Source organism: Girardinichthys multiradiatus, chromosome 9, assembly GCF_021462225.1.
Source record: "Girardinichthys multiradiatus isolate DD_20200921_A chromosome 9, DD_fGirMul_XY1, whole genome shotgun sequence".
In the NCBI taxonomy this organism is placed as follows: domain Eukaryota; kingdom Metazoa; phylum Chordata; class Actinopteri; order Cyprinodontiformes; family Goodeidae; genus Girardinichthys; species Girardinichthys multiradiatus.
In genome coordinates, this window is record NC_061802.1 from 16,413,456 (window position 1) to 16,441,282 (window position 27,827).

The 27,827-nt window shown below is 43.0% G+C and overlaps 1 protein-coding gene across 2 annotated transcripts in view; it reads left to right on the top strand.

Moving 5' to 3' along the window:
* The window catches only part of exoc2 (exocyst complex component 2), a 62,653-nt gene extending 40,788 nt beyond the window's left edge, over positions 1 to 21,865 (top strand). For both annotated transcript variants that reach the window (XM_047375844.1, XM_047375843.1), the window contains 15 exons: positions 903 to 971; positions 1,071 to 1,228; positions 1,339 to 1,460; positions 3,930 to 3,991; positions 5,351 to 5,431; positions 5,639 to 5,698; positions 6,616 to 6,677; positions 6,767 to 6,836; positions 10,618 to 10,734; positions 12,368 to 12,509; positions 20,320 to 20,375; positions 20,465 to 20,587; positions 20,832 to 20,893; positions 21,192 to 21,251; positions 21,337 to 21,865. In XM_047375844.1, the coding sequence (XP_047231800.1) occupies positions 903 to 971; positions 1,071 to 1,228; positions 1,339 to 1,460; positions 3,930 to 3,991; positions 5,351 to 5,431; positions 5,639 to 5,698; positions 6,616 to 6,677; positions 6,767 to 6,836; positions 10,618 to 10,734; positions 12,368 to 12,509; positions 20,320 to 20,375; positions 20,465 to 20,587; positions 20,832 to 20,893; positions 21,192 to 21,251; positions 21,337 to 21,430 (1,338 nt within the window). In that variant the 3' untranslated portion in view covers positions 21,431 to 21,865. The remainder of the gene's footprint in view (positions 1 to 902; positions 972 to 1,070; positions 1,229 to 1,338; positions 1,461 to 3,929; positions 3,992 to 5,350; positions 5,432 to 5,638; positions 5,699 to 6,615; positions 6,678 to 6,766; positions 6,837 to 10,617; positions 10,735 to 12,367; positions 12,510 to 20,319; positions 20,376 to 20,464; positions 20,588 to 20,831; positions 20,894 to 21,191; positions 21,252 to 21,336) is intronic.
* The last annotated feature ends 5,962 nt before the right edge of the window (positions 21,866 to 27,827 follow it).

A 27,827-nucleotide genomic window follows, 5' to 3' on the forward strand; every position in this document is an offset into this window, starting at 1 on the left:
ATTTTCTTAGAATTGAAATTAATAGAAAATGATTAGGTTTTGTAGTTTAAAAAGTCTACAATCATCCTTATTAGACTATGGTTCTAAATCAGACTCCTTTTTAGATCCACTTTTCATTGCAATTACAACTGCAAGTCTTTTGTAGTTTGTTTCTACCAGCTTTGTACATCTAGAAACTCTTCTGCCGATTCCTCTATACCATCTACCATTTCATTGTAGCTCTGGCTGTACATTTAGAGTCATAGTCCTGCTGTAAGGTGAACATCTGCTTACCTAAAATGTTTCTTTCACAATGTCCTTGTGTTTAGTTTTATTCATATTCCTATCAACTCTGTCCAAGTTTCTTGTCCTTGCTGAAGACTTGCCTCCCCACAGTATGATTCTGCCACCACCATGCTTCAGTGTGGGGGTGGTTTGGTCAGGTCGTTTTGTGGTGGTAATCTTCATCCACACACAGTGTTTTGCCTCTAGGTCAAACTCTGAAAATGCAGAGGAGTTTTGTGACCCTTCGGATCTGGCAACACTTTGTGATCCTCCAGTGGTAGCTGGATGAAATTGCTGGGGATACACATCTTGTGATGGGCAATTTTTTGCAGGATTTCCAGGAACAATTACGATAGCAGATTTATTTTCCCTTTATCTAAACCTAAAGGGTTGTTTATCAAAACTAAACCAGAATAGGCTCAGTGATATCCTTGAAAACACTGTAAAGTGTTCCAGATGCAAAATGATGTAAAACATTATATTTTTCCAGACTGAGGAATCAAACTGGAAAGTTATCCTCTCTGTGATAGTGGGTACCATTGTTTTAACGAAGAAAATGTTTCACTGAGTTTACAGTCTCTTAATCCACCATAGAATATTCTGGTAATTAACTGCTTTTCAACCTTTTCTTCCTGCAGACTGGAGAGAAATCTGGCCAGGTGGAAAAGTCCAAGAAGAATGCCAGACAGAGACAGAATGACTTTAAAGTATGAGGCTCTTTTTTTATTTTAAATTCAGCTCTTTTTGTAAATTATGTTATCTGGTTTGAACAATTGTTTTTTTTTTCTGTTTTGCTTTTTTCGTAGAAAATGATTGAGGAGGTGACAAACAGGCTTGTGAAGCTTATTCGTGGCGCTCTCCTCTCCACCACTCTTCCGCAAGGAGAGCTTAGTGTTTATGGAGGCTGGGAGGACAAGATGGAGCTGACCGGAGCCTGGTTCACTCAGATCATCCATACTGTCAGGTTCTCACCCTGAGATTTCCAACATTTGCCTCAGTCGCTTTTGGGACTTCCTCTGTGCTACAATATTTAAGACCCACTGTTGGTTGTCTAATGGTGCCTCTCACACCCAGGGGTTGTCACGAGGCACTGTCGACTCTGGAAATCCCAAATGATTTGCTGCAGGTGATCCAGGACCTGCTGCTGGAACTGAGAGTCCATTGCCTGATGGTGACTCTGCTCCATACGTCACAAGGTGAGTCGAGGTCCACTGAGTGGAAACTGTGGAAAATGAATGGACAACTGTTCCCTATTAAACTGGCTGCACCTGATCATGTCAACTTCATGTCAGAAGTTAAATTTATTTCCTGGATTTTAGGCATGCAATTTGCTGCAACATTTGCTGCAGTCCACATGTGCATCTTACTTGAGCCCCTTAATTAACTAAAATGTTTGGACAGTGTTATTTTGTTTTATTTTAGGAAAGAATTAACCACAGTTATCACGCAATGAAATGTTTTCTTACAGTCAAATAATATGACTGTAGATAAATGTCTTAAAAACAGTATGCAAAATGTTTCAATCTCTAGCTAATGTTTTTAAGACCAAGGAAAGGAAAACTGTTCAGGAATTCATTTAGGTATCTGAACAAGTTTAAATGTGCAATTAAATCTGCAGTTAAACGGCAGTTAAAGCTGTTAATGAGCTACTCCAGCTACCTTACAGAAAAAAATCATTTACAAGAGAACTTCCAATAAAAAAGCCAAATATTTTTAGCAGTCATTCAACACAGACTTGCAAATCAGTTGCAAATGAAAAGTTAATATTGTAAAAGCGAAACATGCGTGTTGACTGAGGAAGATGTTGAAGTGTTAGTACAGAAAACCTTGCCTTTTAAAAGAGGAAAATGAACCAAAAATACATGAAAATCAAAATGTCAGTGTCTGTGAGACAATACTTCAACTGATGGAAAAGAGGAATGGGTGTGCAGAGCAGCCAAGCTAAAAGAAGCAGCCATCGATAATGGATCAGTGTTGATCCTGTGTCCTGAAACTGCATTTGACACCAAGATGATGCAGGAACTTCAAACTGGTTCCATCTCAGTGAAACTGTTAGGATGAAAGTGTGGAGAAAAAAAGCAGATTTCCACAGCAGACCTTTACAGTAATTCATGATATTTGAGGCTACTTGAAGGATAAAGAGCAGGGGGCTTGGTGAAGATGAATAGATTTGTAAAAATAACTATTCTTTTCATTCACTTAATGTTTTCTTGCATCCAACGTACGTATGGTGGAAAAATGGGCATTGTGGGCAATGGGCATTTTCACTGTCAATTTGGGATTTTTCATTTTGGATTTAATGGTCGGGTACGCTCTAATCCTACACCAGGTCCCAGATTGTGTATGCAAGTTTATTTTAGTGCGGACTTGCAGTGCAGCAGAGCAGATCTCACAGTATTGGTGGGTATGATGTGAAACAGTAGTATGAAAATGTGTAAAAGCATTGCCTGCCCTCTGTTGAGTATGGTGGGAGATCTGTGATGCTGTGGGCCGATTTGTCTTCCAAAGAGAACCTTGTTAGTGTCAGACACATAATGAACCTCAGATTTCTCTCTATGCATGCCTAAATCGTAAGGAAATGTTAAAGGTCAAGAATTGTTTTCCAGTTGAGAAAATGGGCGTTGTACCAAGTATAAACAGCTGAGGTGCCAATAAGATACAAAGTAACATTGGATTTTTTTCCACTAAATACATTTTAAAATAAATTCAAATAAAGGCTGGAATTTTCACAGGTTTTTGGTGAAGGATTATGCTACTGTGATAAACAATTAACTTATTAAATGTTTTTATATATTTTTATTAGGAATCTCGCAAATTTCTGCAGGACACTTCATATTAATGTATTGAGAATCAGTTGCAAGTTTGAACGTGCCTTGTGAAGTCACTGTATAAATGCATACTTTACTGCAAGAGACAGTTGGGAAAAAAAACTCTGAAAATGTCTTTATTTTTGCAATTTTGGAAATTAACCCTAAAAGACAAGGCATAAATTAAATAAGGAAGTCTCTTAAAACTAAAGCAAGTGGGTTTAATGAATGTAAAACAGTAACAGAAATGTGTCGTAACAGAGAATAAATAATCCTGAAAGAAACATAAATTGTCTGTTACATTTGCATGCATGAACTTTGTCATCAAATACAGATGACAGACTGTTTACGTTACACAGATGCATCTAGCTGACAGAAATCCAAAAGCTCTGCGATGATTTTTTTTTACTAATAACCCCTGTGAATTTCCTGCTTTGATATATATATATTTATATATATATATATATATATATAATTTTTCTCTTTTTTTTTTCTCTCTTTTTTTTTTTTGGTGGTAAGGATGTTTTTATCTCCTGCAACCTCCAGGATTACAATGGAGAAAGTGTTATGAGACCAAAACCAGACATGTTCAGTTTCACTTGTGGTTAGGCATGGTCATTTTAAGAAGAGTGACTGGTTTTCGCTGAACTACCTACACCCCTGTCCCTCCACTCACACACAACCCCAAACAAACTGTAGTCTGTGCAAAAAGTTAGATTTTATTTGACACAATGTGGTTTATCCTCAGAAACACCTAATTTTCTCTTTTTTTTATCACACTTTATAAATAAGTGATTGATTTTTGGTAAATTGTTAAATGGTTGAAAGTAATTTACATATTGCTTCTTCCCCATTTAGATGTGAAGAGGCTTGCCGAAAAGGAAGATTGGGTTGTAGATAACGAGGGAATCACCAGTCTGGTAAGAAGGTGTTACCACAGCAAGCAGGTCTTGGTGTTATAGAGCTAAAATTGGCAGATATATTACCCAGTATTTTTGTATGACTATGTTATATTAGTGCATTAAATCTAATAGTATCTACACTTATCTAAATCAGGAAATAGTTAAGAATTTTTTATTAAATCGAATCATACTGCTGGCAAAATCAAAAAATGGATTTTTGTGCAATCATTTTCCAATAAGAATGTGTGTTGTATTGTATGTGATCTTTGCACCTTTTATCAGATTCAGGTCTGTAAAACTTCGTATCACCTTCTATTTCTATAAGTAAATGGTAAATAGCCTGCCCTTGTATAGCGCTTTATCAAGTTCCCAGAGACCCCAAAGTGCTTTACACTACAATCAGTCATCCACCAGCAGGCAAGGAGGGTCAAGTGTCTTGCCCAAAGACACAACGACTGAGACAGACAGAGCGGGGCTTCGAACTGGCAACCTACTGGTTACAGGATGAACCTCTACCACTGTCGTCACAGTCGCACCAGACCTCATTTTAGGACATCAGATTCTTTAAGACAGATATCCTATAATGTCAACTCTGTTGTACACAAAATAGACAGTACAAACCAGCTTTCATTCCCTATGTAATGAAAAGATTTTTTCACAGGGGCAAAGGAAGTAAGCAAAGATGGACCAGGACTAAGAAAAAAGTACACCCGCTTTCCATTATTTGGATTTACATATCAAGACATGATAAAAAGTTTTCAAATTTTTTTTAAATCTAACCTAAAGTGTACAAAAATGCTAAGAAAATATGATAACTAATTACACCCTTGCTACATCCACTGGATTTATGAGCAAACCTTTTAGCTGTTTGCAGCTCTGAAGTATACAGGTGTGTTTTAACATAAGCGCAAAGACATCCGCAATAGCCTTCACAAAGCATTTGTCGCAGCAAATGAAGTAATCTGGGAAGAGTTGTAAGGCCATTCGCAAGCTATTTGAAGTCCACTGCTTTAAAGAGAGAAAGATTATTCACAAGTTGTATACATTTGAGACAGCTGCAGATCTTCCCAGAGGTGGACATCCTAGGCAATTCAGCTCCAACATCAGACCATGCAATGCAAATTGTAGAAAACCCGCATTCCTTAGTTAACATGTAAAATGTCCAAGTTCATTTCTTAGGTTTGTAAAGTTGCCCCACAATTCTTCTGAACCAATGTCTGAGACTGCTCCCATAATTTTACTGACTCTTAAATTCTTAAGTGAAGTTCACCTGCAGTCTGGCTTTGTTCTGACCTGAATTTAAAGATTATGTTCATTATTCTTCAGCCGATGTTCCCAAGTTCTTCTCACATGTTCTGTCTTTGACATTTTTTGCAGCCTTCCAAGTTTGAACAGTGCATGGTCCAGATGCTGCAGTCACTGAAAGAGCCACTGGAAATCAAACCAGGAGAAATCAATGTACGTTGTGAAATTAGTTAAAGTGAAGTTTGAAATCCCTCAGAACAACTTTGAAAAAAGTTAAAGGTCATTTGTTCCTTTGAAAACCCATTTTATAGCTATATTTAAGGAGGAAAAAATAAAACAATGTACAACTGAACTAAACAAAATATACTAAATCATGTTTATTTAACTCTAGCCTTGCTTTGTTTCCTCTGTGTCTGTCAGGTGCTGCAGTTAGACCAGGTCCAGGACCAAGCAGCAGAGCTCAGTGTGAGCATCATGAAGGTAAAATGTGTTTGAAATTACCTGCAGACCTCAATAACATACATTTACTTTTATTACACTAATTTCTTGGATGATTTGAGGAGGTTTTCCATACATGAGCAGCAGATCACTGTTAGTAGTTTAGCTAAAACTCACTTTTCTCAGTCCTCAACGTCTTAGCCGTTCCCTGATTGTTTTTCAAAATCTTCTAGAAAAAATTCCACACATGCAGAAAGGATTTTTTTTTTTTTTTTTCTTCACATATATCCACTGTTGTCCACATCTACTAGTGGGTTGGTGCAAAATTGCATAGGTTTGCACACGTCTGCATGAATTCTTGACATTGTTATGTATCTTAAAATATTTCTACTGTAAATCTTTGTTTGGTTTTGTTTTTTTCTTTTTCATTTGAACAAAAATTTACAAAAAGGAAAACCCAGGTGAACCAAACCCTGAGGAGACATCCATCAAAACAAGCAAAGAAGGGCAGTGAATTTGTACATAAAGGGATAAAACTTAAACTGCTACACGACACCGTGTCGTATTTACCTTTCTCCCGGCTTCTGCCGATCACAGCCAAGATGGATGTGTTGCAGTGATTCTCAGCTAAAGGCAGGCAGACCACAAAACCCAATACGACACAGATCATTCCCGCGACTTTTTATGACAAAATTAACTAATTCCACAAAACTAAGCAAATAAAAAAATATGATTCACACAACAGAGACAAAATAGGTATAATGAAGACCAGACGTTCCTGTTTTGTTTTTTCAATCTGCCAATCTGCAGTTTTTTTTTACCAGTACGTATTAAAGGATAAAAATATTTTCACAAGCTTTTTGGGGCTTAAGACAAAACTGACCCTGTTTTCATTCATTAACTTATAAGAGTAAATATCAGAGCTTTGATGTTCGTGGATCTCCATGTGTTCTCCATAGGTTTTTATAAACTGTTTGGAGCAGCTGAGTACAAAGGCAGATGAAGACTTTGATGTATCTCGGTGAGTATTTTGATCATTTCTTCTTTTTTTTTTTTTTTTAATGTTTATTGTGGTCGCCTCTGAAGAAGAAATGTCTCCTGTCTTTGCAGCAACATTTCAGTGGACCTGTCCTCTCCAGATCGGTTTTCCAGGATCCAGGAGGGATTCATTCCAACATCTGTAAGCACAACATTGTTATTGTTTCTATTGAGTATTTTTGGTTTAATAGCCTGAATTTCTACAGCCAGCCTGCGCCTGGTAGCGTCACCCAAGTGTGGGCTCTCTATGTAATACAACTAGACAAACACACGTCTCAGTCACTGGAACCACAAAATGTTATCAGGCTGTTTCCTGGTTGTGGACAAGCAGCAGATACATCCTTGTTTCCTGTAACTTGGTTGAGTTGTTGTTGGTGGTGGTGGGGGGGTAAAACGCAGAGGAGGAGGATGGGAGGAAGAGCATGGTACGGGGTGCTTCTGGTAAAGGGAAATGGAGGAAGGTGCAGAAGGGGTTTCCCCAGCCCGAATATGAGTAGCGGGAGTTCAGCTGCTGAGCTCTAGTGGATGACCAGAGTCGAGACTGATTTCACTCATATTTTGAACCGTTTTGTTTTGAGAGTTAGAAACCACCAGCTAAAAAGCATGCAAGGATGTAAGCCTGACAACCATCAGGAGATATCAGATTTCTGTAGCCCACTGAACTTGGAGCGTGAAAAACAAAAGTGCAGCGAGTGATGTAGTATTATGTGGTTGGTACAGTATAAACTAATCACTCTGTCATCTCTCTGTTTCTAAGAGCTAGTCTTGGTTATTTGGTGTATTTGTATTTGCATCTGTGTGGTTTTGGATGGTTATTATGAGTTTGTGGAATCTGAGATTGAAAACAAAAATATATTTTATTGAGTTGACAATTACCTAAAGATAGGCAAGTTCTTGTAGGACAGGACATAATTCAGATTAATCCAACTCTTGTAATATTAAAATTCAATGTATCTCAGTCCCTGTCTGTTAAGACTAGGAGTTTCTTTATAGTTTGGATGATGTAGAGGAAGAGTAAATGGATAGGAGTATGAGCTGTGCGATACAAAAAAAGTCCTATGCCTTGAACTCTGCCAGAGTTTATGTTATAACTACAAACTTTAATGCATTTTATTTATTTTTCATGAGAGAAAAACACACATTGTAACTGTAAAACAGAAGAAAAATGATACATAGTTTTCAAAATCTTTCACAAATAAAAATCTGATAAACGTGTGCTGTTTATGTTTTTTTTTTGTTTAACCCGTCTTAGTTGATACCTTTTTAGAACCTCATTTTGATGCTGTTACAGCTGCAATATCAAAACATTTTCATATACATATTTTCAGGTAAAATTTCAGATGCACATGTTCAACTATTCAATGTTTCAGTACTTTTCGCACAACTTGCTGTTCTCCAACAAGGAGCTTAAAGGCAACATTCACTACAGGTATTTGATCCATGAATCAACCAATACATTGCCTGGTTCAATCAGAACAGAATCCTCATCAGTCCTCCTCATCATGCTGTTCACATTTTGACATCATGAGATCAAGACGACACCTAACAATTGGTGAACAGTACCGAGACCACACAGAGGATGTTCTCAGACAGAGGTGGCCAGTGAGATTACAGTATTACAGAGTGTCATCAGCAGGTTGCTACAGAAAGACTGGAAGAGTCACAGAAAGCCATAGAAGTGGACGACCTTTGGCCACATCCCACACTGATGACCTAATGACATTGTGAACAGTGCCCCGTGGAACTGAATGATGAATGCCACAGAACTCCAGACACATTTAAGGGAAGTGAGAGGCACCCAAGTGTCACGTCAGACCATTCGAAACCATTTACATCAGTGTGGACTGCATGCTAGACAACCTGCAAGGGTACCTGACCACACCACCGGACACGGGCATTACTGTCTTGCTAAGCCAGGGAGCGTTTATGCTGGACGAGGGACCAGTGGGCCCATATTACCTGAATAACCTTATTAATCCAGTCATTGTACCCCTGCATGAACAACACAGGCCTAATTTCATCTTCATGGATGACAATGCTCCAGTTCATCGAGGTCACATCATTAGGGAATGGCTGCTAGAGACTGGGGTACCACGAAAAGAGTGGCCTGCACTTTCTCCAGATCTGAATCCCATAGAAACCTATGGTATTAGCTGAGTCCCCGTCTAGAGAGACGTAACTCTGTACCTCAGAACCCTAATGACCTGTTTCAAAAACCAACAGCAGTTACAACAGCAGCCAAATATCCCTAACTTTTTGTCGGTAGTGTGTGTGTTTAAACCAAGACTTTTCCTTGTGTCTAAGTGGAGATGTGGCAAATACTCTCTCCAACTTATGAATGCTAGAGTGTTAGAGACACAGAGACTATGACAAACTGACCAGGCAAGACCCAAATCCAAGAAGTCGTGCCTAACCAGGTTAACAAAGACTGGATCAGTTGTTCAAAATTCAATTGCATTTATGTTCACCATAATAGTCTTTAAGGTATCAGCAAGATAGTCTGTTAAGACCTGACACAACAGCACCTTACCCTCCTGCAGATACTCCCTATCCTGTCCTATGATAAGGCTGTTTTCTGGATCAGGACAAGCCAAATACTGCAGTTTCCCTCAGACTCTAGTCAGGTATTTAGAAAGGCCATTTCATAAAGTTAAATCTTTATAAGCTAAAGAAAATCTATGTGTCAGTTGCTGCGCTTAATGATCAACCCATTTATGAGGTGTATTACTCTTTAGAAATCAGTGCTACCCATCCATCGTTTGTGACCACATTTTTCTAAATGTCTTATTATATCTTTTCATGGGACAACAATGAATATATCATACTTTCATACAATGTAAAGTAGTGAGTGTACAGCTTGTATAACAGTGTAAATTTGCTGTTCCCTCAAAATAACTCAACACACAGCCATTAATGTCTAAACCACTGGCTACAAAAGTGAGTACACCCCTAAGTGAAAATGTCCAAATTGTGCCCAAAGTGTCAATATTTTGTGTGGCTACCATTCGTTTCCATCACTGCCTTAACCCTCTTGGGCATGGAGTTCACTAGAGCTTCACAGGTTGCCACTGGAATCCTCTTCCACTCCTCCATGACGACATCATGGAGCTGGTGGATGTTAGAGACCTTGCACTCTTCCACCTTCCGTTTGAGGATGCCCCACAGATGCTCAATAGGGTTTAGGTCTGGAGACATGCTTGGCCAGTCCAGCACCTTTACCTTCAGTTTTTTAGCAGAGAAGCGTAGAGGTGTATTTGGGGTCGTTATGTTGGAATACTCTCCTGTTTCCAAAGGGAAACGTTTGGTCTTTCTTCTTGGACAACAGCTATGCAGACCAATTCAATGCCATTTGCGGTGTAAGGTCTGATCAATGACAGGCTGAAGCCCCCAACCTCCCACCCCTTCAACCTCTGCAGCAAGGCTGACAGCATCTATTTTTAAAAGCTAACTTCTGGACATGACACTAAGCACATGCACTCAACTTCAGTTCAGTATATTTAAATAGTGCCAATTGTTCTGAGTGGACCCTGCCCTGTTGAATCGCTGTATGGTCTTGGCCACCATGCTGCAGTTCAAGTTCAGGGCGTTGGCATTATTCTTATAGCCTCGGCCATCTTTATGTAGAGCAACAATTCTTTTTTTTCAGATCCTCAGAGAGCTCCTTGCCACGAGGCGCCATGTTAACAACCACTGACATTTTCACTTAGAGGTGTACTCACCTTTGTTGCCAGCAGTTAAGACATTAATGGCTGTGTGTTATTTTGAGAAGACAGCAAAAATGTGTTATACAAGTTGTACACTGACTACTTTACACTGTATCAAAGTGTCATATCTTAAGTGTTGTTTTTTTAGTGTAAAGTTGATGTGTGTAGAAAATCATTGTAGAACCAGGAGGTTAAAACTTGGGATTGTTTTGTATGTAGGAGCAGCGCCTGTTGATAATCCTCAGCAACTGCCAGTACCTGGAGAGACGCACCTTCCTGAACCTGGCCGACCACCTGGAGAAGCACGGCTTGACAGGGACAGAGAAGATCAATCGGGTCAGTAACCGAAACCATGCCTCCTTTTAAATAGGCATAACGACTGCAGCAAAAGGACTCAGTACTCGTACATTCATGCTGTTATTATGTTAAGAAGTGCGTTGATGTGTCATCAACAACAAAGCTGATCATTGAGGCTCTATTTCTCAGCAGAGTGATGACTCTTGATTAAGTAAAGGTAAATGTTATTGTCTTCAAAGCTCATTTCCACATTTTCACCGCTTTCTCTTCACTCACACAGTGGCACACAATGACTAATGGCTGAATCACAAAGAAAATAAAAATTCGGTTGGTTTTCCAGTTAAAACAGTTCATCATTATCTTCTTTGAAAGCTTGATTTAGAGCCTCAAAGATGTTGAAAACATGTTATTGGTGTTAGTACTTCTTAAAGCTTAAAATAACTCTGAAAGTGCTTGTGAAAAATAAAACAAAAATCCCAAGATGAACTTGATATGAAACTGTTGTACTGTGTCATTAATTACCAACTCTTACATATCTCTGCAGTCAAAAATACTGTAAGAAAATACACAGGTCACACATGTGAAAGCAGAAATTCACGCAAAATGCTGCCTAATACATAACACTGGCAGTTCAGTGTTATGTATTAGGCAGCATTGGTAAGATTGAAATGATTTTATGTGTTCCACAGGTAATATTTAAGTTTACCAGTAGGCCTTAACATAACTTAAATCTAAGCTCTGTCTGACCCACCTCTATAACAGTGGGAGTCTACAGTGAGAAAAATTATTCACAAGTGGAAAAAAGACAAGCGCAAACCTTCCTAGGAGCGGACAATACAGCAAATTCATCCCAAGGTCAGACTGCGCAGTGCTGAGAGAAATGGCCAAAATATTTCCATCTCTGACTCTAGAGGCCTCAGTTAGCGTATTTATAAAGCTCATGACAGGGTGCTTACAATAAATCGGAAGGTTCGAAGGAGAGCGCCTGTGTTCTGCAGGATGACGTAGGTCTGCAAAGTTACATTGCATAACTTTGTAATGTCTGGAGAAAACCAAACAGGCAAACACCTCATACCACCTGTCAAGCATGGTGGAGGAAGACAGATGATGTGGGCTTGATTTGCAGCGCTGGGCACCTCGCAATCATTCAGTCAACACTGAACTCCTATGCATGCCAAAGTATTCTAGCTGTAATACGCCCAACAGTTGAAGCTTGGTCCAAACTGGTTCATCATCAGGACGATGACCCTAAACGCAGCAACAAATCTCCAACAGAATGGCTAAAAAAAATCCCAAAAGAATCAAGGGGCTGCAGTGGCCCAGTGAAAGTACGGACCTCAGCTCAGTTGAAATACAGTGGGAAGTTTTTTAACGTACACCTTTTCCACTTCATCTTGGTTTTGGTTTATAAGTAACAACAGTGTGAAATCTGATGTGTGTATTTGTATACTTGAGATTAGATTTAAGCAGTTTGATAATCAGCTAAGAAACATAATTTTATATGTACTTTGACAAATTTGTATTTTATACTTGAAACTCTAGAGTTAAAAGAGGGGATACTTTCTGTTTTTGATGACTATGTTGAATTAAACAGTACTGATTTGATGATATTTAGGAGACTACGCAGGGTTGTTTTTTTTTTGTAAATTTCGATATGTCCTTGATCTTCCAGGTGAGTATGGATGCTGTTCGGGAGCTGGATGGGAAGCTTTTTGAAGCTTACATTGAGAGACGAGCTGATCCAATCGCAGGCTCCCTGGAGCCCGGCATGTATGCTGGATACTTTGACTGGAGAGACTGCCAGATACCTACAGGTACCAGACAAACACCAGGCTGTTTCTTTGACTTGATAAAAGCCAGGATTCACATCAGAGAGGGGAATTCACCCACAGCACCCACCGCATGACCCCGACAGCATCATACATGAGCCATCAAGAGTCTTGTAGCATGAGAACTTGTTGTCTGTGTTCTGATCTGTAGGGCTGTGGTTCACATGTGTCATGTGTAGAGTACAACTCTTTGATAGTTTACTGTAAACATCATTCTGCTGCTCTGCCTGAAGCTCTCATGGCCTTTATGTTGGGGCTGTGGGTGTGTGCAAAGGTGTGCTTTGACATTTCTTTTACCAGATGAGCTCCAAGCTCAGGTGGAATGTGAATGTAAAATACGTGGTTTACTTTAAACACAGGATGTGAGACAGCATGAGTCTATTGAATTTTTCAGGTGGTCTGCAGGTGGATTATCGCACAACCTTTCCTAATGACAAGTCTCAGCCTTGCGCTGGTTTGCTGCTGCAGCCTCTAAAAGTTTCTATGCCTGGGCCACATGTGAAAGCAGAACATTTTGGACACTAAACCACCATTCTAGGATATGATACTTTCACTTGTTGCTCTTTGTGTGGGACTCCTGTAAGCGTGTGGGGTGCTGCAAGGCATTAAAAATCCGGTTTCAGTACTTTCTTTCTGTTGCTGCATTTGACTGTTTCGTTGTCAGAGTTCACTGGATGTTATATTTTCAACCTTCCAGGTTTGCACATTGTATCCCGGCCCCTAACCGCATCGAATCTGCCTCAAAGAAAATAATGGCTAAAAACAGCATTACAGTTGCAGCTTTGTTTGCATTAGTTCTATGTTTTTGCTCCTTTTGGAGAAAAAATAAATTATGTTGGTTGCTTCACATACGGTACAGACCAAAAGTTTGGACACACCTTCTCATTCAAAGAGTTTTCTTTATTTTCATGACTATGAATATTGTAGCTTCACACTGAAGGCATCAAAACTATGAATTAACACAAGTGGAATCATATACTGAACAAAAAAGTGTGAAACAACTGAAAATATGTCTTATATTCTAGGTTCTTCAAAGTAGCCACCTTTTGCTTTGATTACTGCTCCGCACACTCTTGGCATTCTGTTGATGAGCTTCAAGAGGTTGTCACCTGAAATGGTTTTCCAACAGTCTTGAAGGAGTTCCCAGAGATGCTTAGCACTTGTTGGCCCTTTTGCCTTCAGTCTGCGGTCCAGCTCACTCCAAACCATCTCGATTGGGTTCAGGTCCGGTGACTGTGGAGGCCAGGTCATCTGGCGCAGCACCCCATCACTCTCCTTCTTGGTCAAAGAGCCCTTACACAACCTGGAGGTGTGTTTGGGGTCATTGTCCTGTTGAAAAATAAATGATGGTCCAACTAAACGCAAACCGGATGGAATAGCATGCCGCTGCAAGATGCTGTGGTAGCCATGCTGGTTCAGTATGCCTTCAATTTTGAATAAATCCCCAACAGTGTCACCAGCAAAGCACCCCCACACCATCACACCTCCTCCTCCATGCTTCACGGTGGGAACCAGGCATGTAGAGTCCATCCGTTCACCTCTTCTGCGCCGCACAAAGACACGGTGGTTGGAACCAAAGATCTCAAACTTGGACTCATCAGACCAAAGCACAGATTTCCACTGGTCTAATGTCCATTCCTTGTGTTCTTTAGCCCAAACAAGTCTCTTCTGCTTGTTGCCTGTCCTCAGCAGTGGTTTCCTAGCAGCTATTTTACCATGAAGGCCTGATTCACAACGTCTCCTCTTAACAGTTGTTCTAGAGATGTGTCTGCTGCTAGAACTCTGTGTGGCATTGACCTGTTCTCTAATCTGAGCTGCTGTTAACCTGCGATTTCTGAGGCTGGTGACTCGGATAAACTTATCGTACTTAGCTGCTTTTTTCTTGCCATAATACAAATTCTAACAGTCTATTCAGTAGGAGTATCAGCTGTGTACTGTATCCACCTCCTGCACAACACAACTGATGGTCCCAACCCCATTTATAAGGCTTGAAATCCCACTTATTAAACCTGACAGGGCACACCTGTGAAGTGAAAACCATTTCAGGTGACTACCTCTTGAAACTCATCAACAGAATGCCAAGAGTGTGCGTAGCAGTAATCAAAGCAAAAGGTGGTTTGAAGAACCTAGAATATAAGACATATTTTCAGTTGTTTCACACTTTTTTGTTCAGTATACAATTCCACATGTGTTAATTCATAGTTTTGATGCCTTCAGTGTGAAGCTACAATATTCATAGTCATGAAAATAAAGAAAACTCTTTGAATGAGAAGGTGTGTCCAAACGTTTGGTGTGTACTGTATGTGGACTGTTAACAATGTCAACTGAATATTATTTGGATCACATACATACTATTTAACATCTTTACACAAAAATATGATTTTTTTTTTATCATTTATTTTGTTTTGAAAAAAAAATGGTCCTGTTTGTATACAATAACTCCTAATGTGGCTTTCCAGAGCTTCAGAAGCCAAAGCACCAGAACCTCTGAAGTTTCAGTTATACTTTCTTTACGATCTGTTTTTGCTAATGTGTGCAAATATAAACCAGAGGAAAATAGTCCATCCATCTATCCATCCCATCTCCAGAGGTCATTGGGCTAGATTCAGGGTACAACCTGGATAGGTCAATAACAGTCTATTAAAGCATAATACAGTTGTCACCAGATAACAAACACCGTATAAAAAGACACGTAATATTTTCTTTCTCACTTACTGAGGTTAAATCCGACTAAACCTTTTGTTTTTAGCCTAAATTATTTCTTTGAGTAATGAAAGAATTTCTTATTCATTTCTTCAATCTCAGGAGTTTGCATATGCTAAGGCTACTGTGCATTTAAACAGCTTGGGGAGGCCCAGAGGATGATATCATGGCTTTGTAAACACCTCACCTTCTGTGTCCCAGCCATGGACATGTTTTAGTGTGAAATGTGCATATCAGCCTCAAAACAAAGCCAAAAGACCTTTTGAAGATACAAGTTATCCACACTGGAACAGGCTTTGTATCAACATTGGCTGGAAGGCCACTCAGAGAGGAAGAAGCTATTACTGCAAAAGTTACTTAAAAAGCCAGATTACAGTTTGCAAATGCTTTCAGGGACAAAGACTAATTTATGGAGATATGTCCAGTGGTCTGATGAAACTACAACTGAATGACCATCGTTATCTGTGGAGGAAAATCTGGGCCTACAAACCCGACTCAGTTACACCAGATCTGTCGAAAGGAATGGGCCGAAACTCCCGCAAACTTTTGTGAAAAGGTTGTGGAGCATTTCTACCAAAATAAACCTCTGTATTTCAAGAAAATTATTAAAAACCACTAATTCTGTAATAACAACATCCAAACACTTGAGGTACTAAAGGCGGATCTCATCCAACCCAGAAGCCTTGCCACCGCGGAGCTTTTTAACCACCTCGGTGACTTCAGCCTGGGTGATGAAAGAGCCCAACCCCGAGTCCCCAGCCTCTGTTTCCACCAGGGAATGCGTGATGGCAGGATTGAGGAGATCCTCGAAGTACTCCTTCCACCGGCCGATAATGTCCCCAGTTGAGGTCAGCAGCTCCCCACCCCCACTGTAAACAGTGTTGGCGAAGCACTGCTTCCCCCTCCTGAGGCGCCGGACGGTTTGCCAGAATCGCTTCGGGGCCAACCGGTAGTCCTTCTCCATGGCCTCACCGAACTCCTCCCAGGTCCGAGTTTTTGCTTCTGCCATCGCCCGGGCCACGGCACGCTTGGCCCAACGGTACCCGTCAGCCACCTCAGGAGTCCCACAAGCCAACCACAGCCGATAGGACTCCTTCTTCAACTTGACAGCATCCCTTACTGCCGGTGTCCACCACCGGGTTCGGGGATTGCTGCCGCCACAGGCACCGCAGACCTTACGGCCGCAGCTACGGGCAGCAGCATCGACAATAGATGTGGAGAACATGGTCCGTTCGGTCTCTATGTCTCCAACATCCCTCGGAATCTGGTCAAAGCTCTCCCGGAGGTGAGAGTTGAATACATCCCTGGCCGAGGGCTCTGCCAGACGTTCCCAGCAGACCCTCACTATGCGCTTGGGCCTGCCAAGTCTGTCCGGCTTTCTCCTCCTCCAGCGGATCCAACTCACCACCAGGTGGTGATCAGTGGACAGCTCAGCCCCTCTCTTCACCCGAGTGTCCAAAACATGCGGCCGAAGGTCTGATGATACGACAACAAAGTCAATCATTGACCTCCTGCCTAGGGTGTCCTGGTGCCAAGTGCACTGATGGACACCCTTATGTTTGAACATGGTGTTCATTATGGACAATCCGTGACTAGCACAGAAGTCCAATAACAAAACAACGCTTGGATTCAGATCGGGGAGGCCATTCCTCCCAATCACGCCTCTCCAGGTGTCACTGTCATTTCCCACGTGGGCGTTGAAGTCTCACAGCAGAATAATGGAGTCCCCAGAAGGGCACTATCCAGCACCCCCGACAGGGACGCCAAGAAGGCCGGGTACTCCGCACTACCACTCGGCCCGTAGGCCGAAACGATAGTCAGAGACCTCTCCCCAACCCGAAGGCGCAGAGATGTGACCCTCTCATCCACTGGGGTAAGCCCCAACACGAGACGGTTAAGCTGGGGGGCAACAAGCAAACCCACACCAGCCCGCCGTCTCTCCCCGCGGGCCACTCCAGAGTAGAAGAGAGTCCAGCCCCTCTCAAGGAGATGGGTTCCAGAGCCCACGCTGTGCGTGGAGGCGAGCCCGACTATTTCTAGTCGATATCTCTCGACCTCCCGCACCAGCTCAGGCTCCTTCCCCCCCAGCGAGGTGACATTCCACGTCCCTAGAGCCAGCCTAAGCATCCAGGGATCGGGCCGCCAAGGTCTCCACCTTCGTCCGCCGTCCAATCCTCTTTGCACCGGTCCCTCACGGTTCCCCCTGCAGGTGGTGGGCCCACTGGGGGATGGTCTCGCATCTCTCGTTCGGGCTTGGCCCGGCCAGGTCCCGCGAGGAGCAACCCAGCCACTAGGCGCTCTCCCACGAGTCCCGACCCCAGGCCTGGCTCCAGGGTGGGACCCCGGCTCCACCGTACCGGGCGACGTCACGTACCTCGATTCTGTAGTAATCATGAGGGATTCTCGAACCGCTCTTTGTCTGACCCGTCACCTAGAGCCTGTTTGCCATGGGAGACCCTACCATGGGCATTTAAGCCCCAGACAACATAGCCTCTAGGATCATTCGAGCACTCAAACCCCTCCACCACGTTAAGGTGGCGGTTCAAGGATGATGTTGTCGGGCTGTCATGGTTGACACGCCTCTTCAACATTGCGTGGCGGACGGGGACAGTGCCTTTGGATTGGCAGACTGGGGTGGTGGTCCCCCTTCATAAGAAGGGTGACCGGAGGATGTGTTCCAACTACAGGGGGATCACACTCCTCAGCCTCCCTGGTAAGGCCTATGCCAGGGTATTGGAGAGGAGAGTCCGGCCGATAGTCGAACCCCGGCTTCAGGAGGAGCAGTGTGGTTTTCGTCCCAGCCGTGGGACACTGGACCAGCTCTATACCCTCTACAGGGTACTCGAGGGTTCATGGGAGTTTGCCCAACCGGTCCACGTGTGTTTTGTGGACCTGGAGAAAGCATTCGACTGTGTCCTTCGTGATGCCCTGTGGGGGGTGCTCCAGGAGTATGGAATCGGTGGCTCTTTACTAGGGGCCATCTGGTCTATGTACAAGCGGAGCAGGAGTTGGGTTCGCATTGCCGGCACTAAGTCGGACCTGTTCCCGGTGCATGTTGGACTCCGGCAGGGTTGCCCTTTGTCACCGGTCCTGTTCATAACTTTTATGGACAGGATTTCTAGGCGCAGCCAAGGGCCAGAGGGAGTCTGGTTTGGGGACCGGTGGATTTCGTCTCTTCTTTTTGCAGATGACGTGGTTCTGCTGGCCCCATGTAGCCAAGACCTACAGCATGCACTGGGACGGTTCGCAGCCGAGTGTGAAGCGGCTAAGATGAAGATTAGCTCCTCCACGTCCGAGGCCAAGGTTCTCGACCGGAAAGGGTGGCTTGTCCTCTTCAGGTTGGAGGGGAGTTCCTTCCTCAAGTGGAGGAGTTTAAGTATCATGGGGTCTTGTTCACGAGTGAGGGAAGAATGGAGCGGGAGATCGACAGACGGATCGGTGCGGCTGCCACAGTAATGGGGGCGCTGTGCCGGTCCGTTGTGGTGAAGAGAGAGCTGAGCCGAAAAGCGAAGCTCTCAATTTACGTAGGGTGGCCAGGCTCTCCCTTAGAGATAGGGTGAGGAGCTCGGCCATCCGGGAGGGGCTCGGAGCAGAGCCGCTGCTTCTCCACATCGAGAGGAGCCAGTTGAGGTGGCTCGGGCATCTATACCGGATGCCTCCTGGACGCCTTCCTCGGGAGGTGTTCCAGGCACGTCCCACTGGGAGGAGGCCCAGGGGACGGCCCAGGACACGCTGGAGCGACTATGTCTCTCGGCTGGCCTGGGAACGCCTTAGGCTCCACCCGGAGGAGCTGGAAGAGGTGTCTGGGGAGAGGGACGTCTGGGCGTCTCTGCTGAGTCTGCTGTCCCCGCCACCCGGTCCCGGATAAAGCTGAAGACGACGAGTGCGATTACGAGTAATTCTCTAATAATTAAACATTTAGTGAGTAAGAAAAGCTTTTGGGATGGGGGATAAATTAATACAGTGTAAATACCTGGTTTTAGCTGTATATCAAAGGTTACATTTGTCACACTGACAAATTATGAGTTAAAATCTATGTTGTACAAAAGGTGACCCAAGCTTAGTTTTATTAAATCAATGATATTCCGAGACTGCTTTAGCATTATTTAAACTTTACCCATGTTTCCTTTCTCTGCACAGTCCTAGACCTAGACCTGACTTTTTATTGAATAAAAAAGTGAAATGTTTCATACAAGAGTTCATTTGAAGTAGAGCTGCTCCAAAGGTCAGTTTTAACATACCTGCTAAAAACTGCAAACCTTTACTTTTCACCCTGATGCTTTTACAATATCATCATAAATTTCCTCCCTAAAAATGTAAATAGTGTGTTTGAAGACATGAATGTTCTTTAAAACCACTTGAGTAAAGTTCATTTTCAATGTCTTTAAATAATCTTTGATCTGCTCTTAAAAATCTGAAGTACTCAGGTATCAGGTGTTCTTCTTCAGCAACTACACATTCATTAAAGTGTTTTTGTTGAAACTTTTATTATACCCTGAGCAAAATCTGTTATTGCAAATATTAGTAAAGAGACCAAGTTTGGGCCTTTTTAAGGGTGTTTTATTTTGAGATAGCGCTGATCAGAGATAATCTAGACCCCTTCGTTCATCTCCCTTCTCTATGCTGTTCTTTACTGAGTGCATTCCTGCAAGACAACCGTGACAACGTCCTGCATTGCATTGTTGTTAAGAATATTTGTGTGGTTCTGTGGACAAAGTATTGTAGCAACTAATGTTAATTTTTGAAAAAGGCAGACTCTGGACATGTTTGGGAAATAGCTGCCATATATGTCGCATTGCAGTTTTGCATTTCACTGAGATTTTATGTGAAGTTCAAAGTGGTGTTAGGTTCTAAAACACTATCCCAAACTTTGAGCAAAAACAGATCACTATTCAGTCTATTGTCTAAAAACAGAAAGAGTATGAAACAAACGTACACCTGCAAAGATATAGCTGTCCAACCAAACTAACAGAATGAGAAAAGAGTTCATTATTTAAAGAAGCAGCCAAGATGCCCATAGAATTTTTATTTTTATTTTCATTTTTTCATTAATTGTATTATATTTGCAATTTTATGCCTTCTTCTCCCTCAGGTGTAAGGAACTACCTGAAGGAAGCTCTTGTAAACATCATAGCCGTTCACGCTGAGGTATAAACAGACCCCCCGCCCACTGTTCACCACAAACTCTTTTTTCTGCACTTGCTTCTTTCTCAAACTCTCAACTTTTTTTGCAACAGGTCTTTACCGTCTCAAAGGACCTGGTTCCTCGGGTTTTGTCAAGAATTGTGGAATCGGTGGCGGATGAGATGTGTCGCCTTATGCAATGTGTGTCATCCTTCAGTAAGAACGGAGCCCTGCAGGTACACGCTGACATATACACTTACAGAAACACAAGACAAACAGTTTTTCACTCATAGTAAGATCCTGACTCATAAGTCAACACCACACTTGTGGGGGGATCCACCGGTCGTTTCTGATAATGCCTCATTTCAGTTCAGCTGCTAACTGCTGTCAGTTGGCTAATATGGCAAGATATCATGTTTGCTTTTTTTTGTTTTTTTCTCAAACCTGATCCCCCACTACTATCCTCCACCCTACATTCAGGCCCGACTCGAGCTTTGCGCCTTGAGGGACGCCGTGACCGCATACCTAAACCCTGATAGCAAGTGAGTACACCGCTCACACATGCGCTCCCAGTGATTTATGGCCGTGCGTGTCACAGTCGTAAATCCTAACAGTCACACATCCCTCACTACAATCCCTATTTATGTTAGTTGGTGGGTTCTGGAAAGGAAGTGAAAGTAATCTGGTTCTGTTGTGAGCCTGCTGTGCGGTGTGTCTTGTGTGTTCATGTAAGTAGGTCAGCGTGCATGTCAGGATACATCCATAGACTCGCCCTGAACTGTATTCTCTGTTAATAAAGTGTTAATAAACTTGACTGTTTTATAAAATGTAATTTTTCAGTACCAGCTTCAGGCAGGCTTTGGACTCGTTGCCTCAGTTGAACAGCGGGGCTGATAAGAAGTGAGTTAAATTCTGACCCGCTTCTGTAAATGCATCACAGTTTACAGACTGATTTCACATGTTTTGTGTGTGTTTTGTTCTCCAGGTTACTGGAGGAACTTCTCAACATGTTTAAGAGCAGCATGCAGCTCCAGCTCACCTGCTTCCAGCCTTCCAACGTCCAGCCTGTCAAGAGATAATCTCAAGCTTGTTTTCCACTATCCTGCATCATCTTGTAATAATCTGTCTGCGATCAGCTAATATACTGCAGCTATTACCTGCTCACTTTAATATTTACTCATCTCTCTTTTCTTTCCTCAGTATCACTTTCAATTTCTGCTTTACTATGATAAACACAAATGTCTGTAAACCTAATCTTGAAGACACTAAATGAGTGGATTTCATTGTTACTGTGCAGGAGAGTCCCATTTGTGTTGGTTATGCTAATCATGCCTGACCATAAATGAGTGCATATGAAGAACTGATCGAGAAAGTTCTGAACCAGTGGCTAGATGTTGCGTCTCCTCAGACTGAATTAGGTCCCAATCAAGATTTATTAGGAAGATGCAATGTTCCTGTAGTTTTTTTTTTTTTTTTTTTACTGTGCACTAATAAAATAAACTTACACACCAAAATAGTGTTTGTGTTGAACATTATGTCAGATAAAAATATGTGTTGAAGGTCCAGTTACTAACTGGTTGTTAATGTGTCATCATCACTTTGCCTTTAACATTTCTCCAACATATGTCTTTAATACTGTGAAGTTACACGTTTAGACATATTTATCATGATCATAATAGCATGCTAATTTGGGACACTTGATGATCTATTCTAGAAACCTAAAAAGAGGAGGCAAATTATTGAAAACTGTTTTTGAACTAAAACAGGCTGTTTATCAGCGTTTAAAAACCCAAAGTAACTAAAAGTGTAAAAAAATGACTCACTCTTGATGATTGCATATAAATGTGTTTAGGCATGCTTGATGCCAGTGTCCAGAAGGCTGGTGGGAACATTGCTCCATGCATTAGAGGTGGCTTCAGAAAGGGTCGAGAACGGACATCTGTTTTTGTAAACCTTCCTTTCAATCAATCCCCATAAGTTACCAGCAAAGATCAGGAGAGCATGCAAGATGGGACAAAAGAAGGACATTGTTCTGCTGAAAGAAGTCCTTATCAGTCGATTGTTTTAAAAGACTTAGTCTTGTTCTCTCTAGAGAATATAGCTTTTTTCCAACTCTTACTGTGTTCAGTGCAAACTCCAAACTAGCACATTTGTGGCGTAGGAGGTTGGAGGGCTTTGAAGATGTTTTTTGTTCTTTAAGCCCTGCTCTCACAAATCCCATGTAATGGTTACAAGGCAGCATTAGTATGGGCCTTAATTAGGGTTAAGGACCTGACATTATTACTTTGTAAATATGGTATTGTGCATACCGTGGTTGTCACGTGGTTCTATAGCCTTTTTATCATCTCCAATCAGTTTGCCTGTTCTCATGTGACTACAACATGACATTTTTGTCCTTAATTACCATCTACTGGTTTCTGAAATACTCAAACCAGTTTGTATGATAATCATAACCATTCCATTGATTCCCCATTCTGATGCTCGGTTTAAACTTCAGCAATTCATCTTTATCAAATCTAGATAACTAAATGCACTGAGTTGCTGTCAGGTGATTGGCCTATTCACTGATTGTATTAATACGCTATTGAACAGGTATACCTAATAGAGTGGCCAGTCTGTGTATGAACCAAGTAAGATCTAGAAGTTTATAGCCTAGCCATTTCCAGTTAAACCTTAAATTTAACTTGAGGTATACATTTTACATTCAGTTGTACAACTAGGAATGAATGCATGCTTGCAGACGGTTCGTGTGCAAATCGGGTTCAATGAGCAGCTTTCATTATTCATTTCTGAAGTTCCAGCTCATCACCTTGCACATGCCGTTTGTCATGTCAGCATCTGGTTCTGACGGAGGGAGGGTGGGTTCAGGGCGGGGAAGGTGTGGGCCGTTAGTCTGGAGGGAGCAAACTGAGTTATTTAATCCCAGATAAAAATGTTTTTGGGCGTAGGAACTGAAGAAGCGAGCATCACAGTTGCTGAAGTCAGTTGTGCAGAGGAGGACACACCTGCAGCTCACATGAGGCAGTTTAATAGGATGTGAGGGGTTATTTGAGGGCAGAGTAGATCTGCAAAGGTTGACCCATTAAATTTCAACTTCTGAATGTAAAAACCACAAGTTGCTGTTCTCAGTCATTTGTTTTCAGATTTCTGTTATCGTCTGCATTCATACACCTCAGGCTTTTTTTCTGACTTGGTTTCCCATCTACATATAGGGGAAAGCCATGCAGTGCAGACGAGTTGTTTTGGTTGCCGGTGTTCTAAACTTAGCTCTCTTTCCTCCCACGGATTCATTCACAAAATAGGTTCAAAGCCTAAAACTGTATCCGCTCCTCGCCTGGCTCTCTGTTTACAGTAACAGAGGTGAAAAGGGGGAGTTTTTCTATTAATGATATTTTTATTCTCTGTTCCATTCAGGAGAAAAGATCACAACATCAGGTGAAAAAAAAGTTACTTTGACGTGATGTTTTCTTCATAGAGTGGGTAAATGAGTGGATGGAGAAATATGATGCATCAAAGAGAATCCGTTTCTGCTCACCTTGGTTGTGGAGGATATTTGTTACCTGTTTTTGGAGCAGATGTGTTTTTCAACCTAGCAAAAAAGTTCCCATTGCTGATAAGAAGCACTAGTAGTTTAAATGTGTGCCAAATCACAGTCCTTTGCAAAAACAAAAAAAGGTTTTAGTGCCAGCCAAAGTATCCGGGGATCGGGCCGCCGAGGTGTCCACCTTCGTCTGCTATCCAATCTTCTTTGCACCGGTCCCTCACAGTTCCCCCTGCAGATGGTGGCCCCACTGGGGGATGGCCTCGCGTCTCCCGTTCGGGCTTGGCCCGGCCGGGTCCCGCGGGGAGCAACCCGGCCAACAGGTGCTCTTCGACGAGTCCCGACCCCAGGCCTGGCTCCAGGGTGGGACCCTGGCTCCGCCATACCGGGCGACGTCACGTGCCTCGATTTAGTAGTCCTCATGAAGGTGTCTTGAACCCTCGCTGGGGGGGAAGGATCCTGAGCTTGTGTGGGAGGTCGAGAGATATCAACTAGAAATAGTTGGGCTCGCTCACACACGGCCTGGGCTCTGGAACCCATCTCCTCGGGAGGGGCTGGACTCTCTTCTACTCTGGAGTGGCCCACGGGGAGAGGCGGCAGGCTGGGGTGGGTTTACTTGTTGCCCCGTAGCTCAGCCGTCTCGTGTTGGGGTTAACCCCGGTGGATGAGAGGGTCGCATCCCTGCGCCTTCAGGTTGGGGAAAAGGTCTATGACTGTCGTTTCGGCCTACAGGCCGAGCGGTAGTGCGGGGTACCCGGCCTTCTTGGCACTACCCAGCACCCCCGACAGGGGACTCCATTATTCTGCTGGGGGACTTCAACGCCCACGTGGGAAACGACAGTGACACCTAGAGAGGCGTGATCGGGAGGAATGGCCTCCCCAATCTGAATCCGACTGGTGTTTTGTTATTGGACTTCTGTGCTAGTCACGGATTGTCCATAATGAACACCATGTTCAAACATAAGGGTGTCCATCAGTGCACTTGGCACCAGAACACCCTAGGCAGGAGGTCAATGATCGACTTTGTTGTCGTATCATCAGAACTTTGGCCGCATGTTTTGGATACTCGGGTGAAGAGAGGGGCTGAGCTGTCCACTGATCACCACCTGGTGATGAGTTGGATCTGCTGGAAGAGGAGAAAGCCAGACAGACTTGGCAGGCCCAAGCGCATAGTGAGAGTCTGCTGGGAATGTCTGGCGGAGAACTTGGCCAGGGATGTATTCAACTCCCACCTCCGGGAGAGCTTTGACCAGATTCTGGGCGATGTTGGAGACATAGAGACTGAGTGGACCATGTTCTCCGCATCTATTGTCGATGCTGCTGCCCGTAGCTGCGGCCGTAAGGTCTGCGGTGCCTGTTGCAGCGGCAATCCCCGAACCCGGTGGTGGACACCGGCAGTAAGGGACGCTGTCAAGCTGAAGAAGGAGTCCTATTGGCTGTGGTTGGCTTGTGGGACTCCTGAGGCGGCTGACGGGTACCGTGAGGCCAAGCATGCCGCGGCCCGGGCTGTGGCAGAGGCAAACACTTGGGCCTGGGAGGAGTTCGGTGAGGCTATTAGAGAAGGACTACCGGCCCCTTCTAGCCAAGACCTACAGCATGCGCTGGGGCGTTTTGCAGCCGAGTGTGAAGCGGCTAGGATGAGGATTAGCTCCTCCAACTCCGAGGCCATGGTTCTCGACCGGAAAATGGTGGCTTGTCCTCTTCAGGTTGGTGAGGAGTTCATGCCTCAAGTGTTCACGAGTGAGGGAAGAATGGACTGGGAGATCGGCAGACTGATAGGTGCGGCTGCTGCAGTAATGGGGGCGCTGTGCCGGTCCGTTGTCGTGAAGAGAGAGCTGAGCCGAAAAGCGAAGCTCTCAATTTACCTGTCGGTCTACGTTCCTACCCTGACCTATGACCATGAACTTTGGGTCATGACCGAAAGAACGAGATCCCGGATACAAGCGGCTGAAATGAGCTTCCTCCGTAGAGTGGCCGGGCACTCCCTTAGAAATAGGGTGAGGAGCTCGGCCATCTGGGAGGGGCTTGGAGTAGAGCCGCTGCTCCTCCACATCGAGAGGAACCAGTTGAGGTGGCTCGGGCATCTATACCGGATGCCTTCTGGATGCCTTCCTCGGGAGGTGTTCCAGGTATGTCCCACCGTGAGGAGGCCCAGGGGACGGCCCAGGACACGCTGGAGGGACTATGTCTCCAGCTGGAGGGACTATGTCTCCAGCGTGTCCTGGGCCATCCCCTGGGCCTCCTCACGGTGGGACATACCTGGAACACCTCCCGAAGAAGGCATCCAGAAGGCATCCGGTATAGATGCCCAAGCCACCTCTCGGCTGGCCTGGGAACGCCTTGGGCTCCCCCCGGAGGAGCTGGAGGAGGTGTCTGGGGAGAGGGATGTCTGGGTGTCTCTGGTGAGTCTGCTGCCCCCGCGACCCGGTCCCGGATAAAGCGGAAGACAACGAGTACGAGTACAAAAATTTTCTTGTATTTGAATGAAGCTAATAGCTAATTGGTTAGCAAAGTAATTGTTCTTGGAGTTCTTTTGGGTGAGCTCGTTTGGAATATGTATGAGCACTCATTATCTTAGCTATAGCAACCAGCAGCCAGGTAGGATTGTGCGATATATGTAAGAACAGTGTCTCAGCTGTAGTAGTCAGACTGATTGCAGTTTGGAGAACTAGGGACACATTCCTTTATTGTACTAGAGCTAACTGTTCACAGGGTCAAGCAAACAGCTAATGGGATTGTATGAATTATTTATGAACAATCAGTATGTTAGCTGTAGTAGTCAGACTGATCTCAGTTTGGAAAATCAGGTAGACATTCTTGTATTGTAGTCAGGCTAACAGCTACCCAATAAATAAAGGAATAATTCTTTGTTTTTTAGGTTTGGTTATTTGTAATATTTATGAACTGTCAGTATCTTAACTAATGCAGTTAGAGTGAGTTTTGTGAATCAAGGGGAAATTTAGCTTTCACAGTCCAGCTAACAACTACTCAGATCATGGGTTGTAAAACCCTCTCAAACTCAAGACTTCGCATGCAGGTTAAGCAAACAATACATTACTTTTATATGAAACACCTGTTTACCAAGTTACTGTTTTTTTTTCCTGCTGAATTACATCCCTTTTGCTAACATGAATGCTAAGCTTTTTCAAGAATTAGTTAAGGTATTGTAGAAATATCCCAACATCTGATCAGAAATTCTGAGTTGTCTTCACTTTTACATTGACTCATTTTTACTTTCTTGTAGCTGTTGTTTTGGGATTAGACCAGAGGAATACCTACTACTTAGCAATGGAAGGATGCAGAGCGCCCATTGTGCAGGAAATTAGCCATAGCAGCGCAGACATTGTTTGGTTAAGGCAGTAATGAGAAAGGAAACTGCTGTTTTGTCTGAATGTAACAAGGTATACAAAAATTATAAGGGGTTTATTAAAACCAATAATAATGTTTTGAGTTTGGTTTCATTAAGACAGTGGTAACTGTCATTTCAATTGGTCCTCAATGAGAATTTCTCAGTGATGCTCAAAAATGAAGTCACTCGGATTTCTCTCTACACAAAGTAAGTTACTGACTACTCATTAGATAACTCAACCCCATTTGTTTAAAAGATAAAAATCTATCACATATCATTAGTCTCATAGCATAATTTCCCAAGTCATTTAGTCATTAAGTATTTTTGTTTACTATTCTTACATTGATAAAAACATAACGTGCTTGCAAAAAAATGTCGTTTTTTCTTGTTTTTAGAAAACGCTTAAATATGACTTATTGTGCAATTATGCTATGAGGCTAACGATATGTGGATTTCTCATACCAGAAATGCATTTCACATGGACATTGTTATAAAATATTACATAAAACTAATAGTGAGATTATTTGTTTAATTTTTTTGCACAGCTGTCCACAAAATATTTATGTGCACATAAAAAATGCTCAAT